Raw genomic sequence first — 16,929 nt, 5'->3', positions numbered from 1 at the left:
TTGAATACTATAAAAAAGGATTTTGCGGCATACTAGGCTTCTTGGTTTAGTCTACCAGAAGTGGCAGGTCTGTGACAAAAATATTGGGCAAAGCACAAGGACGTGAACAGCAGCAAGCTCCTTACACCATCAAGGGAGCAGATGTTGCTTTGTCCCATCAGAAAACAGTCACTATGAAGATGCAAGACACATACAAAACAGGAGTCAAAATAATGTTATAATCCTATATTTGAAAGAAATTATTATGCAGACCTAAAAAAAGCCCTTGCAGTCTGATTTCTACCTCTCCTTTCTAGGTGTTCTCATACCACCATTCACATCCAGCTCAGTCTAAGCAGGACCAGGCTCCCGTTACCTTCGTACAGCACTTTGCATACCTACTTCTCGTTTGGAGCCCTGCACGAGGCAGAGAAAAGTACTTTACACAGAGGAGGGATGCTATGGAAGTAAATCAGGTCTTTGGTCTGCAAGAAAGCTGCTTTCCTGATTTTACAGATAGATCTGTTCTGAACCGACTAACCCAGAGAGATCTGGCTTGCCAGCCAGTGTCAAAGCATGGCTAGGAGAGGGGAAAAAAAGGAGGAAAAAAAGAGAGAAAAAAAAAAAACACCTTTGTAGTTTGAACAGGCATATTATGTTCATGAAGCACAAGCTCAGGGAGATCTCTGCTGGCAGGCTGATGTAGTACATGGGCACCATTGCCAGACACATCTGACACCCATGAGCAGTTTCTTCCACATCTGAATGCCAAACACATTGCACATTTCCCTTGCATACATAGGATTTGGCACCAACGTCTTGCTCTGTCTCACCCATTTAGCACAGGTTGCAGCTGTTTGGTGGGGCAAGTGGGGAATTCCATCTCCATTCCACTTATCAAGGACAAACATTCCCAGCATACCTGAGTTATCATTCTGCCGAAGCAAGGCTGATGAAAGCTCCTACAGCTTCTTGTACTGCAGAAGAGTGGAGGGTGGGACCCATTTGGTTTGCCATGCATTGAAATCATGCACTTGTTCGACTACTACGCAACAGGCATTAGGTAGCATCCAACTCAAAAAGTAGTATCAGGGAAATGGCACATCTCACCCACTCGTAATTAGCAAGACCACATTTAACAGTCAGCCAACACCAGGCACTTGTGTACGGTAAATTAGAAGGAACCAAATACAGGTAAACTACACAGATGATGTCTCACCTTCTTGGTACATTAAACCACTATTGGAAACCACGAAACCTCAAGAAATGCAAATCAGAACGAATTCTCAACTGTAGTGGGCTACTGTAAAGATACATACAATACATCTGGGGACAAACGAAGTCCAGAAAAGCTAGCAACTGCATGAGAGAGACCTTTACTTCCAGACCACAACAGTGGCCAAGCACAGGAAACATGAAATAGTTAAAATGATTATTAAATAAAGGACAATATATTTTACAGCACAATGACAGTATGAAGAGGCTCAATTTTCCTTTTAAAAATGACATTTTCAAGACAGCAACAGACATTTCCAGTAGCTCAGAAAACAAATTTAATTGACACTTGGAAGGAATAAAAGCATACAGTGTTGTTTGTTTGTGTTTTTTTTTTTTTTAAAGAAACTTTATTACAAATCTGTAGGTTTAAGAAAATATCCCAAAATGTCAAAGTAGTAAGAAAAATGCTGTCATTCTATTCACAGTTACCAGTTTTCTCCAGTAAACACAGCATACAAAAATTGATAGAAACCACTGCAATTCTTTTTGGTGACACAAGTCAGACTTTTTAAATTCTAAGTCCCCTGCCAACAACTAAGAAGTTTCTGGCAGCACAAAGAAAAGATTAAATTGTACTTTTTTGAAAACTAGAAGTTTGGATGAAAAGGCTATATATACATACAGATACTGTATTTTACCACATGTACAGGTAACTCAGGGCAAACAAAACAGGGCCCAGCACAACATTTAAACGTATAAAAAACATGGGGAACAAGGGAACGTGTGCATAATGGTATTAAGTTATTCCCTATGCTCTGTTTTCCACTTTTCCTTTACATCCCAAAGCTGATGAAGACCAATTGCTCTGCACTCTGCTTTATAGCAACAGCTGGAGCTGATGTGCTGCTCACACACACAGAAAAGAATATTAGCTGCACTGCATGCAGGGATATAACAATGTAGTGTAGTTAAAATGTAATGTGATTAGAAGTGGCATTTTAGAAGACTCCATACACTGAATTAACTGACTGCAATTGACTTAACATCTTAACTCCCCTGAAAAGTCAGGCTAGCATGGCATTTCTAATGCCATTCACAGATGACTCATAAAACATGTGAATGAGGAAAGAACTGTCTGATACATGTTGTCTTCCTAAACTGAAGTACTTGCTGCTTTAAAAAAGCAAAAAGTCTGCAAGTATGCCAAGGATTAAATCCAAGCCATCCTACAACTCTTAACTTTGGGTAGCTGGCTGCCAGGGCTGGAAGCTGCAGCACAGACCTTTGGTAACCACATTCTCAAATCCTTTGAAATGTGCTGGGCCTAGATGTCATAACTCAGAGCCGCCGGGCAAAAAATGCTTCAATCAAAGACAGGTAAAGATTTTAGAGGTGCGGGATGAAACATCTGTTAAAATACCTGCTCAAGGTACTGATGTGATCTAAAAAGAAAAAAAAGGAAACCCCTCTCCTCTGTGTAATTTAACTGTTTTCATCAGGTGCATGAAGGTGCTTAGCCAAAGGATATCTGAGATTTCCTGATCAATTTTCCTCCTGCCAGCAGCAACTTGGAAAATGCCATCATCACGTTAAGAACAACTCTGTGCATTTCATCCATTCTGTTGTTTCAACATATGTTAAAAAGCACAAGATCAGGAGTTATTCAAACAACACTACTCCACAAAAGAGCAACTAGAAATCAACAGTCTCTCGTCACCAGAGCAAACAGGATGGAAGGTGCAGAACAGAATTTACAACAGTTTCCTTCCCCATGCAGACCAGATTATCCCTAGTTTAATCAGGTCTAACTGGAAAATTTCTTAAAAGTCACCTGTTGGTTCGGAGGCTAACTCATTCTTTCACATTTACTGAAAAACTGATTTCTGAAACACTGTAATGAACAGTCAAAAATCTTCATTCCAAAAAAGGAAAGTATTTCATGTACAGTCTTAGGTGTGGACCTTCAGGCTTGGGAAACGTTTTTCTAGATTTTCAGCAAGTGTCTGATCAGCCTCACGCAGAACTTCAAGGAAACTCTCCACCTGGAATTAAAATCACAAACACACACACACACATACACGGAATAAAAAACAAACAAACAAACAAAAATACAAAACATTAACTTGCTTGGAACACAGAATTCTTATAGTCAGTTTAAGGGTCTTTCTACTCCATCTTCCCAGCCACAGCAGCCAGCAGTAGCCACTGTAAAGAATAATGAGAAATGCTCCACGGTAGATAGCTTCCTCCTCAACTCCACAGTTTCACTCGGTCTAAAATTTGAACCACTGCCTTCCCCAGCCTCTTATTTTATCATGTAAAAGTACATAAAGAAAAGCTTCCTATGCAAAATATTATTAATTATTCTATAAAACCATACAGGGCAACTTCTTAGCTGACGTAAAATTTGAATTGTTCATTCATTTCAGCACAGTTAGACCTTTTATCAGTTGATGATGGAGGCAAAGCTCTGGCTGAAGCAAGCCAGAAGGGGAGGGTAAGACTGTCTAAAATGGCACATTACATGTGTCCGAAGAATTCTGTCCTAATGCTGTTTTACGCTTGTCTCTGAAAGTCCTTGCAATAATAGTATTTTTTATCCACCTTATATACGTTGTCATATACTCACTGATGCAAAATAGAGTGGCAAGAGGTTCTGGAATGCACATGAACACGTCTGTTCATTTAAATGTCCCTGGTTTAGTCCTTCTAATGTATTTTCCTGGAAAATAAAGTGAGAAATACAACTAGCATGTCAAGAGCAGTTGTCAAAGAAAAACTCAAAGTTGCGCACACAGTGGCTGCAGCACTTTGTTCTCGTAACAGGTGAAACCACAAGGAAGTAGAATGTACAGTTCTAAGACAATGCCAGACATTAATTAAAAAAGGTGTGAAAACCGACACCTCAGAAGTCTCTTCTTCTGAATTCTCCCATAAAAAAAAAAAAGTCCAGCTGAGAAGATCAATTTATATAGGTCTTTCCTAAATTAACTTCTATTCAAAAGGAATTGGCAACATACACCTGAAAAATTTAATATACAGAATCCTGGCCCTGATGGTACATACTTTTGAAAACCTGTGTCCCTGCCATCTGATACACGTTGCTGCTGACTTTCTGATCAATTCCTTAATGAATTTCCAACACGCAATTTCAGTTGCTCAGAAAAACGTCCAATTAATAGTAACTTTTTTTTTCTTACCCACCCTGCTGAAATCCCTCTTCAAACTTTGTTTATTCTTACCTTGGTCAGTTCTTGAAACATATTGGAAAGCAATTCACAGCAAATATCCTTCAAAATTTTCAAGTGGAAATCTTCCTCATTTAGGTCACCTTTTCCAGTCTCTTCTTGTTCAGATTCCTTTGAGTTATCAACAGATCTCTTCCCGCAGCCCTCCATGTATTGTAAAATACGAATCAAGCTCCCAATCAGAGGCATATCTGATATAAAGTAACAAGAAAGTGGAAGTTTAACACTGATTTTTTTTCCCCAATCCTACCAAGGAACTAGAATTTTGAAACAGATGAGAATATTTTATACAAAAGCTAAAGGAATGTATAATCTGACAGTGTTTTTAATCAAAGACTTAAAAAAACGTGGAACAACAGAAAAAACAAGTACTTCTTTATTGCAATCTAACCTGTACCTATTAAAATTATACACTGCTGGTAAGGAATAGAAAGAAAACATTTCTAGTGGTAACCTAGAGCAAGCACAATTCTTTCTAGAGTCTTGCGAGCAAGAAGAAAACAAAGCCACTTTTCACCTTCTGGGAGGACAGATAATTTGTGCAGGCTCAGCTGCAGAAGTGGCAGGGAAAGTGAGGATCAGGGCTCTCTGCAACATTCCCTCCCCACTTTTATCTCTCTGCTATACTAAACTAGAACTTAATCTAAAGGCAGCCAGACCTTGCTGGCAGTCAGACTTAGCACCTTTAAAAAGGAAAAGAGAAGCTAGCATGTTAAAGGTGCATCCAGATAACCCTATCTGATAAACAAAAACAAAACCTCCTCCTGCCACGGGTGACTCACATTCCCAAGGTAAACTTGTAATTCTAAAGACTTCTAAATGGACTGAAAAGTAACAAATGATAAAGATGGATTTAAGAAAAGAATCTTTCCTTCTAGAAAAAAAAAATGACAGCAAGACCTCATGTTTTAGCAAAGAGAGATTCTGCAGTTTTCATGCATTTAGCCAGTGGAGAAGACTGAACAGAATCTGTAGGTTCCATTACCATAACTCTTCAGACGTATCCAGTACCAGAACTTTGAGCTAGCTATGATTTTTTTGAGTCACAAGTAACGTGCCTTATTCAAACATGTATCTGAATTCTGTGTTCTGAACTAACCTCTAGAAAACAGTAATAAACTAACCATCTTTCACCTCATATCAATTATAAAAATATTTTTTTTTAAAAAAAAAAAAAGGAGAACAGAAAAAAGTATGGCTTACTTTTTCTCATCTTGATGTATTCTTGTTCTGTCTGTGAAGCAAACATAGCAGATAGCACCGACAAAATAGAGGCCAATACAGTCTTTTGCTCCTGCACAATGATCGGTGGATCATCTGGCTGACAGAGTTCATGGCAAACTAGGTCATAAAGCAAACTCCAAGTTTCTTTTCCTCCATCAGGAGCCTGCACTTGAGAAAGAAAAAAAAAAGAAAAACCACCAAATTTAATCTAGGTACATGAACTGTTTTTCTTCCCATATCTGATGATCTAGAAGTTACTGTCATTCTTACTCCCATCATATGTAGCAATTCAAGTGTCTTACCAATAGCCTGAATGCCCTCATCCACTGTGGTTAGGAGCTGCAAGATATGCATATAAACATCAAGTCCTTCCGGATTATCTGAGCTACAGGAAACAAAACAAGAAACAAAGCCAAGTTAAAGATATGATTACTGAATTATCTCATTATTCTCTACATGTTTTAGATGCACAACAGACCATCAGCAGTCTGCCATGCTCTTTGCTAACAAGCTAGTTAGCTCATTTCAAATGGTAGGTGCAAGCACACGTGTTGTAGGGATCTGGCAAACCACGTAGCTCCCGCTAAAAATCAAGAGTTTCAGAGACAAGCCTTAACGAGGTTACAAGAAGACTCCCCAGCCTCGATACCATAAAGAAATCTCACTTACCGGACTTGTTTGGCTGCTTCAAGTATACAAGGCACAATCTTAAAATCTGGAAGTTCTTCAGGGGAATCATCTACAGACGGTCCCACAGACTGACACATGCCACTTTTAATCCAGTTTAACATTAGCTCTTCATCTAGATCAAAGAGTTTGTCCACGACTTCACCCACTTTTACCAGCAATTCAACTGCACTCAAAAGAACGTACCAAATTCAAGAAAAGAGCAAAAATTAGTTTACAGAATGCTAACATATACAAGTATCAGAGTAAATTCAGTGTTGACATATACTAGTTTCATTCATGATCTACTAACAGTTCCTGTGCTCATTACTTTTTAGGGGCATAAATGTGGTGGAGAGATTGAAGAACAGGGACTGCTGACAAGTCCACTGACACATTCTACCTTATTAATTATAAAACAAAACTTTTTTCTTCAAAGAGACTTGAAGTTCCTGAAAAGCCATAACTTCTGCTTCCAAAATAAAACATGCCAAGATTTGTCCCTAGTGCAGTTTTCTGCTAATCTGCATTTTACTTAAGTAGATCTGCGATTTCAGTTGGAACGAGCGTTAGATCATTTAAAAAACAAAAAAGCTGGTATTTTTCAAGTTGCAAAAGCTAAAGCATTAGGATTCATAGACAAATGACAACTGCTATTACAATTGAGTGGACATAAAAAATAAATGCTGCTCAAAATGTTTCCATGATTGGGTGCTTGATTTGTTTTTTTTGCAAAATTAGTGTTATGACAAAAAAGAATAGACTTTTGTACCATTGACTGCGTACCCAAAGCCTGTGCAGTATTCTGCTGCCACTCAGAGAAACTGAATTATTCCTCCCATTCACATTCCTCAAATATGGTAGTTTTAAAAATGGAAAATACATATCTGATTAAAATAACAACAACAATAATCTAAATCAGGTCTCGTTTCAAATATCAAAAATGACATATGCACATCTCTTAATGAGGACCTTGTCCTTTCCTTTATTGTGTAAATAATTTCTTCTATTTGACTTGGTTTTAATTCCCCCACAGAACTTTCTCATTCTTCTAAATGCACTTCCCATGTTGGCTTTAGATATATTTACAAACCCTTAAAGGCCGGACAAGTTTATTTTGGTGTCCTTATTAAATTATCATGAGTTTAACCTTATTTTAAAGAAATTCTTTACTCCCACTTGAAAATATTTGTCTCTGAAATGGCATAATTCACTTTTTATTTTTTTCTGCAAACCACTTATTCTCAGCTTGTTTTGGCAACTCACCATTTGTAGAGCTTGACATGATAAAGCAAACACAGTCATACACCGAAGGGCTGTCTCGGATTCTCTCAACCCAAACATTGGCCACCTCAGGCTGGGAGAGGCAAGTTAACAACAACCTAGACAGGAATTGCCCATTTCACAAATTAAAAGCCAATTCATTGATCTTAGCAGTACAAGCGTAAAACCAAAATAATGAGAATAGTGTGACAAAAAACAGGAATCTAGCCCACAGCAAATCAATTTCAGAACAAAGTGGAAATGACAAATGGTAAGATGGGAAAATATCAAAATAATGAGACCACTTGTCAATTTTTCCCCCATGGCCTCACAACACAGCTGAACTAAATTAATGATTCATTAATTTCTGAGATGTCCTACCTGCTTGTTTCCAGCAGAGTTGGAGAATCTGAATCACACAAACGTTGCAATAACACTTGGCTTTAAATAGAAAATTTAAGGTAAGAATTAGTAAAAAGTATCTTTTTCAAAAATATACAAAAAGGTTAATTTCATAGCTGCAGCCATGTTCTAAAATTAAAACCATTTTTTTTCCAGACTGTATATACACTACCAGGGTTTCAAGACTGCCAAACGTAGAAATTTAAGATTGGGGAGCTTGACCAGGGACTACAAAAGAACCCCAATATTCTGCATCCTATTTCTCATTGAATACTTCTCAACCAGTAAGGATATGACAAAAAGATGTGAACAAAGGCACTGCAAACCAACTTAACTCCTTTTACAATGTATATTCCATAACTGTGAGAGTCCAGAAAAGCACATATAAAACACATATATACCTACCCGAGATTCTCATCTTTACTAATAGACATGCATATGTCTTGGAAACAGGCCATATTTCCCAATATTCCCACACAGATTTCCTGAAAAGTCCAAACAAGGTATAATGAACTAACTGCAACACAGTTCACAAGTTTATTTTCACAACCATAAGACAAAAATAAAAAAGGTTCAAAGATGCTTTCCAGTTTGACTTCCAAGTTGGTATGTCCTACCGATTTCTAGGCAATATTTCTAAGGTATGCTGTTAGACTAGCCTGAAGGATCCTCAGGAGAAGTACTATTCTGATATTTAGCATAGTTAAGATGTTCTGTAAAAGCAAATACATTTCAAAATGAAACTCTGCTTGCATTGTCTATATACACTGTTTAGAAATCTGGTATCACTATTATAAAAGCAATAAGGAGTCCTAAGAACAAAAATATCACCCTATGATTTTCCTCTTTACATATACTCGCTTACTCCTAAAGAAAAAACACATCTTAATATGAGCTTCCTAAAAAAAAAAAAAAAAGCAGTGCATCCCATTAAAATACTCAAGCCCAGACAGTCGGACAGTCACCAGAAGGATGCACACTTCTACAAAGGGAGCTCTAGAACACCTGCAGGTGCCTGGTGTTAATAGGGAACGTTCTAGGAGTCGCTCAGTTTCAGCAACTTGAAAATTAACCCTAACCAATCGAAGTTAGCATATTTATTAACATTCTCCTACCTCTGCTAAATTACACCAGGCACTCTAGCCGCTGCTATTCCAAACAATATCTAGTGACAGCCCATTTAAACTGACTTCCCAATTTCTGTCACACTTTCAAAGTACAAAACACTGAGCTTTCAAAGTCCTGTGTGCCTCTACTCATCTCCTGATGTAAATGTTCTGGCAACTTCACAGGTTATAAGAACACCGATTAAGGCTGAAAACCCTGGTTTAATTTCTAAATGCTAGTGCATTATGTAATACAGGCTGCAAAGCAATGACATTGAAACAAAGGGGGAAGAAAAAAAAGAAGTTCATTAAGGAGTGGTTTCCAATGATTCCTAACAGCTAAGGTTACTTTTGTAGGTCTAACAAAACAAATTCATGACCATTTCTGAATAGTAATTACAGAAAAAGCTAGCAGGAAAAAAACAGGCCAGTCCTTACTTATTATTAGAACTAGCCTTAGTATAACTAAGTTTCATACATTTAATCCTTCATCAGTAATAACACAGAACATTTTCAGCATCACCAAAATACCTACTGATTGGACCATATTAAAAATGCTGCACAAAGAAACATTTTTTTAATTTTGTTTTCTCTTTGTTCCACTATCTTATTCAAAAATGCAACTGGGAGAAGGCGATATTTAGGAAAGCAGGTACAGAGCTATTTATTGTTGCTATTATTATGGGACAGTTTTTTGACAGCCCATACTTACAGTCAGGCGAGGACACTTGGATTTGGCAAAAACTCCCATGAATATATCAGGGGCATTGAACTCCTGAAGAAATAAAGCGACATCCTGTGGAGAAAGTGAATGAAAAAGTAAACAGATTTTCCAATTTTACAATTTTCAAACACAAATCAAACTCTTTCACATAGTTCAAGGACTGAATCAGAGACGTCAAACTCACTACAAGAGATCAAGTATTTACCAACAATTAGTACCAATAATGTGCTATGCCACCATTCCTGCTTTTTACTGAGAGAAGATCAGCAAGCCCATACAGTGATTCAAGATGCCAGTGATAGGCTCTACAACAAACCAGTCATATTTAGTTTCTATTTCCTCTATCTCAACAAAGGGTCAGGCATGCTAATTCCATGCAGAATTCAGCAAATACTGTTTTGTCAAGCAGTGATATCATATATTAAAAAAAAAAAAAAAAGAAAGAACTACCGTTAGCACTTGATCAGAGAATACAAAAGAGGAAATCTGCTCCTCATTTCACCTCATTAAATCACTGTATTAGTTCTCTGTTTGGGAATGAAGTACACATCTTCCATGTTTACTTGAAACATTTAAACAGAGAACTACAAATAAATCCTTGTCTTACTTGAGAATTTGTTCCAGAATTTGGGAATGTTAAGAAAAATACCAAAAAGATATGTTAAATTGCCATTGCAAGCTAAACTTTAAAAGACTGTTTATTGATCAGAAAAAACGTTTACTAGCATTAACATGGCTAGATGAAAACATGCCATTATAGAGACAGCATCAGTAATCACATTGCTAAATACAAGCTGAGTTCACTTCAGGTGCAGCTGAGCTGCTGTCTATTCACTCCAGGCTTCAGTTCGACACCTGCAGGTAATATAGAAAACCGGCAGGTGTGAATATGGCCCCATTGCCGCCAGCTGACCCTAAGCACTGTGTGACCTGTAGGACACCTGGAGGATGGCTCAGGCAGACCAAGCTGTTTCCCTTACGCTCCCATATAGCCCTGCTTTGTATCCTCAGCCAGCAGCACAGGGCCCTGCAGATGGGATGTAAGATAAGGACCTGCTTTTCATCTAGTGCCGGGCTTAAGGAGCACACACAGAGCACTTGCTGTCTCAAAACGTGCGATGAGGCTGCTTCAGACCAGTTCACCACCCCTGCCCTGTTTAAGGACCCACAGAATGCTGCCAGCCAAACCAGGCAAGCAGCAACACCACCTGCGTCAGAGAGCTGGCCCAGCACATTTAAGCCTTTCCCCAGCCTTTTGGGGACAGGATTTAGGCTGAAGGCACTCAGCAGCAGCAACACGGCAGCAGCCAGTCGCCGCGGTGCCCCTACCTCATCCATCGACATGTCCCACACTTTACAAATGTCGTTCTCCATCTCTTCGTCCAGCTCCGTCTGGATTTCCTCGGGGTTCGCGCTGGGCTCGGTCTTCTCGGGGCTAATGACCTGAGAGAAACCGGGAGAGGGGGGACGGTAGGTGAGGAAAGGCCACCGCGCACCCCCCCCAGCCGCCCGGTCGCTTCGGTGGCGGAAAAACCACCGCCAGCAGCCTCCCGCCCGCCCCGCGGCGCACCTCGATGAGGCGGGTGAGGATGCTGAAGAGCCAGTGCTTGCTGTACACCGTGCTGCCCACCGCGTCGCCCTCCTCCTCCTCCTCCGCCTCGCTGGAGGGCGGCGAGGGGTTGCGGTCCATGGCGGCCTCCCCGCGAGCAGCGAGGCGGCAGCGGAGGGCGGCCGGGCCGGCCCCGCCGCGCAGCGCCCCCCGGCGGCCCGGAGCTCCCCGCGCCGCCGCCCCCGAGGCCCCCCCCCCGGCCCCAAACCCTTCAGAAAAGGCGCTGGAGTGTAAACCAGGCAGGGCTCAGGAAATATTGGCGGTTTCTTTATTGGGGAGGAAGGTGTGAGGGAGGGGGAAGGGGCACACCGCGCGTTAGTATTTGCTGGGAAGGCCCGGGGGTCTGTAGCGGTTGGGGTCCCCGCCGTTGCGGCCCCACGCGTTTGCCTCTTGGTCGGCGCGGGTGTCTTCAGCGCCTCTGCCGCTCACGCCGCCTTGCCAGTTTTCACGAGCATCACTGGAGGAAACAAAAGGGGCCCCGTGAACCAGCCAGCACAAACCCCCCTCACAGGCATCGCTTCGTGTTCGTTCCTCACTCGCCTAACGCTAGCTTTTCCATGGGACTGCTCAGCACCAGGTGCAGACACATGCTAAGTCCTTATCTGAGCACCGCAGTGGAACCTGTAACTTATGTCAGGAAGTGGGCCAGCAAGGAAAAATAGCGCTTTTCCACCAAAAATGCAGAGATAAGAAATCTGCCTGCTCAGGAAGAGAAGAAAGGCTCCCTGCTATATGGGAAGGGAGGCACCTTTCCATCTGCAGACAGCCTGCTCAGGCACCAACTGCTTCCCCTCCCCTCTCCTTCTGGGCCAAAAGCTGTGTGTGTGTCAAGAAGGACTTCACTCTGACTGGGATGCCCGGATCCCTAGGAACTTGCTGTTAACAACCAGAGAAGCTCCCTTACCTGATCACTCTGGCTGCCCAAGCACCACCAGGTCCTCTTCGGGCAGCATCATAATTGCCACGAGCATGGAAATATTTGTCAGCACCTATATGGTTTGCCTCACGCATGTCCCGGTATGCTCTGAGCATGTCCCATGCTCCTAAAGAAAGCACAGAGACAGAGGTGATGTTAACTTTAAAATCTCGTCCCTGCAACAGCCAAGAACCACTTCAGCCAGAAGCTCACAGGCTTCTGCTGGGCCAGAAAGCTGCATGTGTCCCCAAGGCTCCCTTGGAAAACCTCTTCTGCTAAGCTAGGGGAGGTTGACAAAGCAGAAGAAAGGGGGCTCCTTGGGGAGACCCTCATGGAGCCATGGAAGTATTGTATGGCTTGGCTGGGGCACCGTAGGGGCAGGTAAAGCTCAGCAAGCAGGCAGTGGCACTTCAGTTCCATGCTGTGCACCAGAGAAAGCACCGGGTGCACTTTGGGGCTTTACCAGCAGAGGGTTTGTGCCCCCAGCTTCTCCACAAAAAGCCCTCCATGAGCAAATGACCATTCCTTCAGTCCTTGTGCCTTGTTTGGCTGCAGGGATGCGCCCAAGCCTGAGCTCTGGCCTGTCACATCCTTTGTGCTGTGCTTAGAAAGGCCCAAGGAAAAGAAATGCAGAGGTGCTCCTCCACATTGGCTTTTGCACGGGAGTTGCCAACAGAAAGTGCTGACCGGGGGGCTGACCGGGGCCTTTTCCCAGCAGCAACCAGCAGGGGTCCCTCATCGGGAGCTGCAGACCTCCCTGCTTGGAGGGCTGAACCCACTGACTGCATGTAACCCGTGCTCGGGGAGGCGTCCCGAGGGAAAGACCTGTGGCAACAGAGCAGCTTACCTCCAGCTGCATCCAAGACAAATCTTCCACCACGTGTAAATGGGTTGTCAGCACTTGCACACACAATAACAGCGAGCAACACGAAGCAGATACAGAGCCTCATGGTTCCCTGTCCAAGCGTGACACGGAGCTGGGAAAAAGAGAGATTAACAGTTTTAGAGCTTTCAATAGAGATTTCTGACACAGCATTCATACCCGTGCCCAGGCAGCTGCAGGAGCAGTTGTGCAGCCACCCCAGTGCTAGCAGCCAGCCCACGAGCCCACTTCTTGCCCCACAAGAACTGATGCCTCCTGTGCAAACACGAGCTCAACACAGGACTCTTCAACAAAGACAGATGGACAGGAGACACTTGTGTTTTAGCATTCCCTGCAGCTCTTTTCATGAGTACAGAGAAGTCCCACATGCTAAAACATTAGTTCTTTCCCCAGAAAAAGAGAAAACTGCATGCAAATTGTAAATTCAGAGTATCACTCACCACTCCAGAAAGGCAAAGCCAGGAGGAGATGAAGCTTGTCTCCTGTGCTCTCAGAGAGGGTATTTATAAGCGGTTCAGGCTCCCAAAAGAGGAAATTGGGCAGAATACCCAGGGGTGGGAATTCCCCAGCACCATTCATTTCAACACAGAATTTCAGTAAGCCTGCCCTTGTCCTGGCTAAAGTTCATGGACCCTGTTGCACAACTTTTTAGAGTGTATGGTGCTTCTTTGGTGCTGTCCATGGAAATATTTGCTCCTCACACCAAGCAGACTGAGAAACTGCCTCAAGGACTGAAGTGTTCTGTGTGTTTGAAGTATTATGGCTGACTTAACAGTCACGCTTTTTTGGGACTTGTGCAGGACAGAGCTTGTAGGGGAAGCTGCCTGATCACCTGCATTTACCTTGGAGCACAAGATTGGGTCTGTTTCTGTGCACAAGTGTATTGGGCTTGTGTGGCAAGGGTTTGGTAGCCAGGGGGCTGAGGGGTGGCCTCTGTGAGCAGAGCCCTACAGCTGCCCCAGGACAGACCAGAACTGGCTCTAGTCAGCTCCAAAAGGGATCTGCCACTGTCCAGAGCTGAGCCAGAGAGCGACGCTGGTTGGGCCTCTGAGGCAGCATTTAGGAAAGGGTGTGGAAAAAAACTGCTGCACAATAGCAGATAGAAGAGATGTGTGAGAAAACAGAAACAGCCCTGCAGGCACCAAGGTCAGTGAAGAAGGAGGGGAAGAAGTGGTTCAGGCACTAGAGCAGAAGTTTGCCTGCAGAAAGACCCATGGTGGAGCATGTGGACATGGCCTGGAGGAGTCTGCGGCCCAAGGAGAGCCCTCACCACAGGAGCAGGCCCCGGGCCGGAGCTGCAGCCCGTGGAGAGGAGCCCACACAGGAGCAGGGGTCTGGGGGGAGCTGCTGCCCATAGGGCACCTGTGCTGGAGCAGTTTGCTCCTGATGGCTGGACCCCATGGTACAGAGCCATGTTGGAGGAATTCTTAAAGAGTTGCTGGCTGTAGGAAGCCCTTGCAGGATGAGTGCGGGAAGGATGGCATCCCATAGGAGGAACCCCATGGGGAGCAGAGGCAGAGATTGACAGTGAAGGAGCAGCAGAGAAAAAGCATTAGGGACAGACTGCAGCCCCCATTCCCTGTTCCTCCGCACCACTCAAGGGGAAGGAGATAGGAGAGGGTAGATGATGGGAAGGTGCTTTTAGTTTGCTTTTAAGTTCTCACTGCTTGAGTCTGTTACCAACAGGCAATAAGTTATATTAATCTCCCTTATGCTGAGTCTGTTTTACTCACTACAGTAACTGGTGAGTGGCCTTACTGTCCCTATTTCAGCCCATGAGATGTTTTTCATATTTTCTTCCCCTGTCTTTTTAAGGATGGGGAACAAGAGGGCAGCACCGAGGAGCTTAGCTAGCCAACAGTGTGGAACTGCAAGGAATAGCCAGCACTACTAGGTGCTGGGCTGGATCCCAGAGCTGATGGAAGTCTTGCTTCACAATGGAGTTAAGAGTAAACTGTGAACATGTACATCCTTGCTTTAAGATAGCACATACTTGTGCCACCCTGAGGAAGGCCTAGATGGTTTGTCCTTCTGTTGGTTGCTCCCACAGATTCCTCTCAAGGGACTTTCAGCCATCCTGCTGCAACAACAGCTCTGTAGGGCTCAAGGAGGCTAAAGGAAGGAGAGGTTTTAATGCAGTAGTAAATGTTCTACCAAAGGGGAAGTTCAAACCCATATAGCCACATCTCTGCTAGATTTTAAGACTGCCGTATCAACTGTCAAGCCCTATCGATGTGGTTCATAGTTTGTTTACTCACTGTCCTACTCTTGGTTAGGGATCTACTCAAGAAGTGCTTGGTGCTTGCTTCCCTTTTAATAACAACTGACACGTTTCTTCTGCAGAAGGCTCTGGACTAAGCAAGCAAAACATCTCCCATTGTGCAGTCTCATAAATAATTTAACAAGTCTGAATCACAGAGTTTCTTCAAATTCTCTGCAAAACAGGTAGGTGTTGCTGTCCCATTCACAACTCTGTCACTTATATGTAATTAGCAGTTGCAGTTTAACAGCAGGGGCATGAGGTAAAAGAGGTACGATAACAAACTGGGTTAATATAGTGCCAGCAGCTGTCTTCCTTGGTCTTCTTCCTCCAAAGAAAAATGTACTTAAGGAGAACAAGAGATATTTTCCATAGATAGGCCTGGAGCAAAAGGACAGACATTTTCTTATATGCCGTATCTCTAAATTCAATTATCTGGGACAAAGAGAACCTGTACCCTAACCCAAGAGAAAGGGAAACCTTACAAAAAGCAGGGAGCAAGTGTTTTGCCCTTGCTACCCATGAACCTCACGTCTACCAATGCAACGCCACAGTTACTGTAGGGACTGGAGTACCAAGTTTTTCCACAACTCTATTCACATCCTACTGCTGACTCATGCCCCTTCAGTACATCTCTCTGCTGGCTGCAGAGCCCTGTCTGTCTCCTCTTTCATTTTGATTTAAAGTAAGTCATGACTGGAAAATAATTCCTATAAACTGAGGTAGAGCTCGCTCACTAGAACTCTCACATATGCCCCTGTGTCCAGGGACCTATAACAGAACAATACCTGCAAAACTGACCTAACCTAAGGACCTTTTCCATACAAGAGCTCAGACATTTTTTGAGCACAAAAGGCTCTTCTGAGTTTTATAATTCAGTCTGATGTTTCACATTCCCACTAAACTAAGCTTTTTCTGCAAAAAGCACAAACATGAGAATAACTGCAAGAAGACAAGTACTGGAGCATATCCTTAGATCACGGAGTGTATCCTCCTAACTCTCCTGAGCCCTGCTTTCCCGTCTCTTCTTGGCCTGCCTTCCCAGTCACAGCCCTTGGCCCACAGAAAAATGTTGCAGCCAACAACTGCTCCTTTTCACAGAGACATAGGCAAGCTGCCAATGAACAAGCACCAGTGTTTGAGCAAAATATTCCCTTCTGTTCTAGCACTGAAGCACAGGCTGCATGTATATACCAGGTAAATGTAGCATACGTAAGAGCCACTCAGACTGTCTTCTGACTTTATACACACCAATACAATTAAAATAAAACACTATTCAAAGTTCTACCCCTCAAACTGTTTTTTAATCTTAAGTATCTATGAATGCAGTCATTCTGCAATCTCGGTATTTTGCAACCTAAATCAATAAGCCTCTGATTGGGAAATGGTATGAGGTGAATTCCCCACTCAGGAACAATAATACGTGCTGTT

The 16,929-nt window shown here is 42.8% G+C and overlaps 2 protein-coding genes across 5 annotated transcripts; both read right to left on the bottom strand.

Annotated features, from left to right (window-relative positions):
- Positions 1-1,515: 1,515 nt before the first annotated feature.
- Positions 1,516-11,588, bottom strand: SAAL1 (serum amyloid A like 1). Of its 4 annotated transcripts, XM_027459319.3 has the most exons (12): positions 11,401-11,588; positions 11,160-11,273; positions 9,819-9,902; positions 8,406-8,485; positions 7,980-8,039; positions 7,602-7,717; positions 6,339-6,522; positions 5,972-6,054; positions 5,649-5,837; positions 4,440-4,636; positions 3,827-3,919; positions 1,516-3,239 (listed from the first exon to the last, which is right to left on the bottom strand). In XM_027459319.3, exons 1-12 carry the CDS (start codon positions 11,518-11,520, stop codon positions 3,147-3,149), a joined length of 1,413 nt encoding a protein of 470 aa, XP_027315120.1. In that variant the 5' UTR covers positions 11,521-11,588; the 3' UTR covers positions 1,516-3,146. The 4 variants fall into 4 exon arrangements, with proteins under 4 accessions (XP_027315120.1, XP_027315121.1, XP_005028465.1 ...); XM_027459320.3 differs by lacking the exons at positions 11,160-11,273; positions 11,401-11,588 and adding an exon at positions 10,438-10,582; XM_005028408.6 differs by lacking the exons at positions 11,160-11,273; positions 11,401-11,588 and adding an exon at positions 10,049-10,206.
- Positions 11,589-11,685: 97 nt separating this feature from the next.
- SAA2 (serum amyloid A2) lies at positions 11,686-13,693 on the bottom strand. Its single transcript, NM_001310804.1, is given in 4 exon segments — positions 11,686-11,896; positions 12,344-12,482; positions 13,203-13,332; positions 13,679-13,693. Coding segments are annotated over 3 exon segments (384 nt in total). The 5' UTR covers positions 13,306-13,332; positions 13,679-13,693; the 3' UTR covers positions 11,686-11,754.
- Positions 13,694-16,929: the final 3,236 nt, after the last annotated feature.

The sequence above is a fragment of the Anas platyrhynchos genome, chromosome 5, assembly GCF_047663525.1.
Source record: "Anas platyrhynchos isolate ZD024472 breed Pekin duck chromosome 5, IASCAAS_PekinDuck_T2T, whole genome shotgun sequence".
In the NCBI taxonomy this organism is placed as follows: domain Eukaryota; kingdom Metazoa; phylum Chordata; class Aves; order Anseriformes; family Anatidae; genus Anas; species Anas platyrhynchos.
Note: the sequence above shows the minus strand (reverse complement) of the source record. Positions and strands in the feature narration are given on the sequence as shown.